At 55.6% G+C, this 9,130-nt stretch overlaps 1 protein-coding gene across 2 annotated transcripts in view; it reads left to right on the top strand.

Annotated features, from left to right (window-relative positions):
- Positions 1 to 9,130, top strand: part of COL5A1 (collagen type V alpha 1 chain) — a 179,024-nt gene that overhangs the window by 112,809 nt on the left and 57,085 nt on the right. For both annotated transcript variants that reach the window (XM_003794863.3, XM_012808312.2), the window contains exons 28-29: positions 4,373 to 4,417; positions 6,910 to 6,963. In XM_003794863.3, coding sequence (XP_003794911.1) covers positions 4,373 to 4,417; positions 6,910 to 6,963 — 99 coding nt within the window. The remainder of the gene's footprint in view (positions 1 to 4,372; positions 4,418 to 6,909; positions 6,964 to 9,130) is intronic.

A 9,130-nucleotide genomic window follows, 5' to 3' on the forward strand; every position in this document is an offset into this window, starting at 1 on the left:
GCGGGTCCGTGTGGTGCCCAGTGGGTTTCATGGCTAGTGTCCATTCATTCAAAGCTGGTTTCTGCCATTCTGGCTCTTCCTAGAACTATGTTACATGGGGCACAGAGCTCCGAGGTGGGGTCCAGCACACAGGCCCTTCTGTGGCGTCGCCCTGGCCGTGTCTGCTCTGTGCAGCGGCTCCCCGGACACGTCAGCATTTGTGTGCGCAGAGGGACGCGCCCCTAAGGAGGTGTGCACATAAGCTTCTCTGAGAGCAGTGATGCCGCGGAGAAGCTGCATAGGGAAGTTCATGATGATTCTTTCTGTCAAAATGATTTTAACTGGATGTGAGAGAAAATATACACTACATATCTCAACTGATTTAGCTGGAGGGATTTGCATAAAGACGCTGCTAAGCCCCCTGCCCGCATCTGCATAGCCCCAGATGCCTCGTCACGCTTGCCAAGCCTCGCTGCACATCACAAGTGCGTGGCTGCCCTGGGGTTTGGGGGAGGGAGAACCTAAGACCTCAGTTTTCAGTGATTTGCCCCAAATTACACTAAAATTGACACTGCAGTCAGGAGGAACTCAAGCTGGATTTACTGATTCCTAATTAAGTGCCTGGGCTTTGTCCCTGGGTGGCCCCGACTTCCTTTTCCCAGAAATCAGGATGTTCCAAGTTCAGGGTCCACTGAGGAGAGACCTCCCAATGGGTGGGGGCCTGGGGCCTGTCAGGTTTCTCCCTAAAGCATTTTTTACCAGCAAAACACCTAGAGAATTTTATAAGGGTTATAATTTAGCAGAAATGCTGATTATGTGTGTTCGATGCATGTGTATCTTATAAATTCTTCTCGCGTAGCAAAGTCTTTGCCAGCTCCCATACATGGCTAATTGCATAATGCTGCTTCTGTGAGCTAAAAAGGTGTTTGCTTTAAAATGTTTATGGAGAATGCTCTTATCTTGTCTATCTGATTGAAATTCATTCACGACATGAGCAATCCAGTTAGACTTGGAAGCGGAGGGTGGAAGGAAAACCCAGGTTTGGAACAGTTTTGGCTGGGAAAATAGATGCTGGTACTCCTGTGAGTTAGATAGCGTGAGTGGCTCCAGCCACCTATTGAGCCTTGGCCCAAATGGCAGTGATGGTGGCAGCAGGCAGGACGCCTGCTGAACTGTCACCATTAGAGACAGTCCCTGGTAAGAGATAACTAGTTACCTTCCACCAAAGCCCTATGCTCTTCCTGAGAAAGGATTTTGTCTTTGTTCAGGCTGATGTCCCCCAAATACCACAAACTGCATAGATTATAAACAACAGAAAATTATTTCTTGCAGTTCTAGAGGCTGGGAAGTCCAAGATCAAGGTGCTGGCAGACCTGGTGTCTGGTAAGGGCTGCTCGCCAGTTCCTAGGCAGCTCTTCACATAGCAGGAGGGGCAAAAAGCACCTTTGGGCCTGGAACAAGGGCACTAATCATGCTCACAAGGGCCCCACCTTCATGACCTAGGCACCTCCCAAGGCCTCACTTCTTAATACTGTTGCATTGGTTGTTAGGTTTCACCATATAAATTTTGGGAGACATGATACTCAGAGCATAGCATGATGTTCCTTTGGTTTCACTTAACCTTTAACTTTTCTTTGGGCTTTGTTCTGCCCTTGCCCTTCTGAAGGGCTTCACTATCAGCAAAATCAGACCACCCTTTAAGAGCTCACAGCTGCTGTGAATTCCTCCCCAGGCCTAGGCAAAAACCCTGCCACTCTCTGGGCTGTTCCCACGTCTGCCCCCTGCCGTTCTGAAGCTCATATAAAAGGCAAGGTAGCTGTGGCTGCCTTGCTTCCCTTGCTCACAGCGGCCCACTGCTGCTGTAAGGATGCCCCGGCTCAGCCAGTCTCAACAGAGGTCAGTTCCTGTGTGACTACGGAGGTTCACTGTCATCTAGTGTGCAGAAGCCAGGGGTGTTGCTGAACCCCCACAGTGCATGTGACAACCCCTCAAGACAAGGAGTTACCTGGCCCAAAGGTCAGAAGTTCTGCAGCTGGGAAACCCCATTCCTGTGTAGTTGGTCCCAGTCCTCTGGCATGGATCATAAGGCCTGGGAGGCATCTTGGTGATTCTCTTATCTTCTTTTCAGAAGGGTGGGCAGGGCAGGGTGGGTGGTGTCCCCAGCCCACCCAGCCAGAGGGAAGACAGTGGTGCCAGATCCCCCACCAGGGTGTTTAGCACTACTGGAAAGATATGCCAAATGCACAGACCCTGCTGCTGGGCTCGCACCAGACAGGGGATCGAGAGCCAGACGGTGCCGGACGCTGAGGAGCTAGCATACCTGAGCAGGTTAAACCTGGGTCCCCACGTTGGTTACATCCTTTTTGTATTCTCCACCACATCTGTGATTTTTAGATGAGCTTCAAAGGAAATAAGTGGAATCTAAAATTACTATCTTATTTAACAAGTGTGTAGAGAATTCAAAACTGCCTTAAAAAGGAAAATACCTCCTCTCCTAACAAGTCCTCCTGTGTGGGGTTCTAGTGCTATTTTGAAAGCCTGCTCTGTGGAGAAGCCTGGATGCAGTGAGTCAGAGAGAGCCTCTGTGTGCCCCTGCCCCGGTCAGCCCCAGTGGCCCACCTGTTCTCTTGGCCCCTTGGGGCTTCTGGTCAGGACCACTCTGGAAGGAGCTGACCTGCTAGAAAACAAAACAAAAGTGCCTGGAGAGCACGGGCCTGCGGGCAGTGGGCTAACATGTTTCCAGTGCTTGGGTGTGCAGGGGCTGTGCCAGGCGCTGGCTGCAGCGGGCCACCCCAGGGGCGCTAGCTCACAAACGCGGCTGGGCTGCCTCCACTGTGGACTTGCCCTGTATTTGTGTTTCCCATCAGAGGCTCAGGTGGAAGCAAGCACGAGGGAGATCGTTAAGCCTCGGCCTCTCTGCCGATGGATTGGGTGTTGAGGGAGGTTCCAGGGACCTGTGGTGCTGTCCCCGTCAGTGTACCTAGTGTTAGGCTCCGTGAGCAGGAGTTGTCCCCAGCTGCCAGCTTCCTCAGGTTGCCCTGACCTTCTGGGTACCTTGGCTTTGCCCCAAGGCCTGGATCCATGTGTCAGGTGCCTCTCCATCAGTGGTAGTGGGCTGGGCCCAGAGCAGCTGTCACTGTTGACAGCTGAGTGTGCAGGTGTGCCTGGCTTAGCTTGCTGGCATCTCCCGATGCTCCGAGTCCTCGGGTGATCAGTTCAAGGGAACTGCAGTGACCCATCATGCTGCTTCTCCAGGGAGGGCCATGCAGCCCCAACCCCAGGGCTCTGCAGAGCACCTGTCTCCAGCCCTCCTTCCCCAGGACCCAGGAAGCGGCCAGAGCTGCAAGGTCTTTGGAAGGTTCTGGCCACAAGAGGGCAGCTGGTGACTCCTGGGTCCTCAAAGGAGGTGGCTCCCAGACCCTCCTGCAGCCTGGACTGGGAGCCTGGTTGGGAGGGAGGCCTGGCTCTCTCGGGTGCCCCATGGGAAGGGGGCTGAGGCACCCACTGGAGTCAGTGGTCAGTCTCTAGAGCTCGTGGCCTCCCTGCTGGGAGGTCAGAGGTCAGGCATTAATAGTGAGGACATGGCTGCGTAATTCCACCAGGTCCGTCTCCCCTGACGGAGGCTCTTGGCTCGGTGAGAACACTGGGAAAGCTGCCTGGGCCTGTCCTGGAGATTCTTGAGTAGCAGGGAGAGGCAATGGTGTGTCTTGAACTGATTACAGGCATAGTAATTATTGTTGTTATCATTAATTGATGATATTATAACATGTCATACATTAATGATAGTACAGAATTAAAATAACCAGATGGTATGCAGCTACTGGTTATTACACACCTGCTGTGTGCCTGGTGCGGTCCTGTAGGCCTCACACCTGTGCCCCTCCCAGCAGCAGTCAAGAGGTAAGGGCTGTCATCTCTACTCCCTGAGCGAGGTAACTGATGCACACAGAAGTCTAGGACACTGTTAGAGGCCACAGAGCAGGGTCTGGGACCCAGACAAGTTGTCCTGACCCACATACCATGCCCCACTTCCTTCCAAGATGTCTGACGTATTAGCAGATTGTGCTGGCTAAGGGTCCCTGGAAGGGCTGGGGTGGGTTTGGGTCTCCTGCACAAAGGGGAGGAGTCCATGGAAGTCAGCCCAAGAACCACAAACACTGAGTCTCTCTTGGGCCTTGGGCGCAGGCTGTATGAGGACGGGAGAGCCTCTTCCTTCAACTAGAGACTTGTGCCAAAGAGCTTGTCTGAGGGGCAGGCAGCTGGGCCCACCTCCAGCTGTGGAAAGTCTAGCCTTTCTTGGCGCTCTGGGCTTTGACTTGTGCCTGCGGGAGCGGGAGCTCAGCAGAGCCTCCCTCCTGTAACTGCTGTCCCTTCTTCCTTCTCTGCTGCACAGGGCGCAGATGGCATCCGTGGCCTGAAGGGCACCAAGGGTGAGAAGGTGAGTGTGTTCCTCCAGCAGTAGCCCGGCCCAGTCCAGAGCGGATTCCCACCAGGTGCAGGAGGATGTCACCCTGAATGTGGAGGGGGGTGACACTGCATTGCGGGAGGTATGTGGGTTACAAAAAGGAAAACAAGTTGAGGAGGATGGGCCCTGGGCACGTCGCCGCTGGGGCTGAGGGTGTCTGGGCTTGTGTACCCACCCCCAGAAGCAATGCACAGCCCCCCATTGCCCTCCAGGGACCAGCGGGCAACCTTCCACCCCATGTTTCCTCCCCAGTGGAAGGGAGGGAGGCAGCTAGCAGAAAGGTCTATTTAGTTGTTAAATGTTCTTCCCTGGGCAGCCTCTCGAGCTGCAGAAACTCACATCATGTAGCAGAGCCAGGCAAGGGGGGGGCGATGAGCTGGCTACCGGGCCCCACCCAGCTCTGAGGGCAGAACGGTGCTGCCAGGTGACTGCATCAGGCATGGCCCACCTGGCTTGGTGACAGGCGGCGTTGATGAGCATTGCAGTGTGGCTCAGAGAACCATGCTGTTGCCTGTGGCCAGGGATGAGGTCAGGCCTAGAGGGATCGTTCTGGTTAACACAAAGCTACAAGGTGCCACTACAGGCTGCCAGTTGGAATGTTCCACATACCCTGTAGCTGTGGCATTCTGAACAACGTGCACCTCTGTGGCTGGACACTTTCATCTCTGTTTTGGAGGAAGAAAGTTCAGAGCCAAGTTCAATGCTCAGTCCAGGCACAGATTTGGACTCAGATTTGGTGCCGCTCGCTCAGCTCGCTCTGTGCCTGACTTCCCATCTTGGCCTCTGTTCTGTTGTGGGTGTCCCTGCATTCTGTGCAGCCCCTGGACGTGTTGTCCATAAGGTGCGCCAGGCTCCATTGCCAGGCAGACCGCGGGGTTTCCCAGCGATGCAGGGGCCTGCAGGGCTGTGTGGGGTGCCTGGTGTCTGTGCTTGTGCTGAGATGGTGTGCGTGTTGTAGCCCCTCACTCGGCAGCCCCTCACTCGGCACCCCCTCACTTGGCACCTGTGGCTGGAGCTGCCCGGATCCTTTCCGTGGCATCTGCTGGTCTTAAAACTATTCTTGAGGCGACCTACTCAGTGTTCACATGGAGCAGAAATAATGCATCAGCTAAAAGGCCCTTGCGTGGTGGCGTTTGCTAAGCACCCTAGTCTGCTGCCCCGGTGGTCGGACCAGCAAAGCGGGAGGGTGCTGTCTTGGTGCTTTCCAGAGACTGTCTCCTACGTGGCAGAGCCCTGAGCCTATGTCTGTTCTGGGGCAGCTTCTCAGCAACTCCGCCACCCGAGAGCACTGCCTTCTAAATGGAGCTCTCTGGAGTCTAGGGACAGGGAATCCCCTTACAGTTGGTGCCCCTGGCAGGGCTGTTTGCAGGTCCCTGAGTCCCAGAATTCCTGGCACACTGGTTTCTGGGGGGGTACCTTCGCTAGGGACCTCTTATCTTTTAGAAGATGGTCTCTCAGTGTCCCACCGTGGTCACTGCATCTGCTCACGCCAGAGACAGGGCCGCTTGAGAGGGTGCTGACTGGACTGTGCTGAGGATGCCTCCTCACGGGGAGTCACTATGCTGTCCCCGGCCCGGCAGGAAGCCTGAGACTGTCTGGGTGGGAGAAGGCAGTGGTGAGGAGCCGTCTTTGTGGGCTTCTTGTATTATGTGTGGCCACTGCTGATACACTGCCAGCACTTCAAGAACACTGTGGACGAGGACCTTGGGCCGCAGCTGGACGGGATGGCCGGATCTTCACCATGTCACAGAAAGCTGGCCTGCTCTGTGCCAGGTCCTGGCAGGGCCCTGAGATTTTATGGCCTGGCTGGGTCCCCAGCTGCTGGCCTTTCACTCTTGTTGTATTAAGATGTGACCCCTGAATCCTGAGCATAAGACCCAGCCAAGGCCACTCTCTTGGTGCCAGCCACGCCCTGCAGGAGAGGCTCCGGGTCCCTCTGTGGTTTCCTGCATGGGAAGGACCAGACCCAGGGCCCAGCAGGTCATTGGCAGCCTTACCTGTGACTCCCCGATTCCCAAGAAGCACTGATGGCTCCGGGTCTCTGTGGCCTGCCTTCCCAGGTGGCAGTACCTGCGAGGCCAGTAGGGTTTGTTTGGGGGCACCTCCACCACCCCGACTCTGTTCATACATTAGAGAGCTGCAGTGCTAGGCGGACAGGGCAGAGCTGCTATGAGGAATGATGCCCAAGCTCGGGCCGCCTCCCCCAGACCAGCCACACAGAAGGTTCAGGGCCAGACTGGGCCCTCCCCCAGACCAGGGCCTCTGCTAGACTGAGCCAGCCAGAACCACAGAGCGTTATGTCTGGAAATGCAAAGGAGTAATAGGAAAGGCATTCACGGGGACTAGCACCTCACTCCTTGCCAGGCCATGTGCTACAGCCCCAAGATTGGGGGACCTTGTGCTGAGTGGCTCTGGGAGGTGGGTCCTTGTGCCCAGACTGAGACATCCTCTTGTCTCTCGTGCAGGGTGAAGATGGCTTTCCTGGCTTTAAAGGCGACATGGGCATCAAGGGAGATCGGGTAAGGACATCGATTTGGGATTTGGGCTGGGGAAAGCTGGGCAGGCTCGGGGTCCTGCAGGAGGGGCTGGGGGACTAGGGGCCCAGGGCAGAGACTCAGAATGGAGGCGACTGGTCACCCAGCCCCTCTACCTGTGTCCTGCACAGATGGGTCTGTAGGGACTCACTTCTTTTATGGCTGAAATTGTGGGTTGGCTCAAGAAGGATGGGGAGAGGTATCTGGGGTGAGAAAGGAGTGAGGATGTGGAAATGGCCCAGATGACCAGGGCACGCAGCAGCCTGCCTGGGCCATGGGGCTGGCCACCAGGGCTGGTCCTGGTGAGGGCCTGGGGTCTCTGCTGAGTCCATGGGGCATCTAGGTCTCCAAACAGTCTTCATGGGCTCATGGTGGCTGTGATCTCATGCTGGCTATCTGGAGAAGCCCCAACAACCTGCCTGGTTTTTTAATGAATAATTTATCGGAGCTCTAGCTACATCCCGTTAGTGCTTGCCAGGGCTGGGGTTTGTTCACATGGCCAGCCCACAGAGAACCAGGGGCTGTGTTGATATGAACAGAGGGAGGGGGACAAATGACACAGGAGCAAGTTTCCAGGCAGTGGGCTCTGCAGAGCAGCCGGTGCAGGCCAGCTGCTTGGGTGGACACTTGGGAGTTTCCTGATGACCTCAGAAGGACCAGATAAAGCCTGGGCAGAAGGAAGGAGGTTCCCTTCAGGTGGGCACAGCCACAGTGGCAGCTGTGGACACTTCTGGATGGACAGATGTCAGCTGATGCAGGGCTGTTATTCGGCTACCCTAATTACTCCCCTGCAAAGCAGAGTCTGCAGCAACTTTCCAGAGCATGCCAGAATAGGAGAGCCCCCAGCACTTGCACCATGTGCCACCCAGGCAGACAGAGGCAGGAGTGATCTTCACCTGGTCGGCAGGCTAGATAAGAGGAAGGGCTTTGTCTCATAGTTCTGTCTAGTTACTTTGCTGCTTATAGGGGAAGTACCCTAAAATCTCCCCATATTCGGGGCCTCCCTCAGCTTGGTTGGTGAAACTCCCTTTACCCCTCCCCTGGGATGATGCATTACACACATTTGGGATCCATATTACGAGGGAATCCAAAGCTTCCAGAGGATGTATAGAGGACATCCCTGGCCCCCATGCCTGGGCGCTGTGAGCAGAGTTCTTGTTGCAGTTGGCCAGGGTGGGGCCAGGAGAGTGGCCATGTCCAGAACGTGGGGAACCATCCATCTCTGGAGAGCAGAGCCCGCACTTGGCTCTTTGTAGGTGCTTGGTAAACGGGGGAAGGGTTACTTTGTTGAACCAAGGAACCTCCTTAGGGACAGAGTTCTCTACTTAGACAGATTAGAGCTTACAAATTAGAAAGCTACTACCCCTTTCTTTATCTGTGCAAGGCACCCTTGTACTGTGGGTTGCAGGGCAGTTCCACTACTGCCCCTGAGGCAAAGGGTCAGAGAGGACTGAGCCTGAGGGGACAAAGAACACCAGGAGGGGCATTTGGATACTTGGCCCTGGCCAGCTGTCACCTTGGCAGGCCCCCAGCCCCATTTCTTATCTGGGCCCAAGCCCCCCATCTGTAACATGGGGGAGTCAGACCAGGCAGAGTGAGTCCCAGTTATGCCTGGGGGACTGCCCTGTCCAGGGGCTGTGGTCTATTTCCATACCTGCTGGGCTTTCAGAAGAAAGAGCAGTTCCCAGTCATTCTGCTCTATTTGGGGAAGTAGTGATTCAGAGCTGCTATTGTTAACCAAAGTTATTTTAGCCAAGAGGCACTCAATTTAGAGAAGGTGATTGGGAAGTGGGAGTGTGCAGCCTTGAGAAAATAAATAGCAGGGAGCCTCCTGCAGGGGCAGCTCCACAGAGCCCTACAATTTACTGCACAATGGGCTCATTGGTGGCAGTGAGGGGGGCTGAGCTGGGGGCTCATTGGTGGCAGTGAGTGGGGCTGGGCTAGGGGCTCACTGGTGGCAGTGAGTGGGGCTGGGCTGGGGGCTCACTGGTGGCAGTGAGGGGGGCTGGGCTGGGGGCTCACTGGTGGCAGTGAGGGGGGCTGGGCTGGGGGCTCACTGGTGGCAGTGAGGGGGGCTGGGCTGGCCATTGCTACGCCCGCTCTCAGTGTGGTAGGGGAGCTACTGTGGGGGGGCCTCCCTCATTTCTTCTTT

This window comes from Otolemur garnettii, unplaced genomic scaffold (assembly GCF_000181295.1).
Source record: "Otolemur garnettii isolate 467f Iridium unplaced genomic scaffold, OtoGar3 scaffold00087, whole genome shotgun sequence".
Taxonomy (NCBI): Eukaryota; Metazoa; Chordata; class Mammalia; order Primates; family Galagidae; genus Otolemur; species Otolemur garnettii.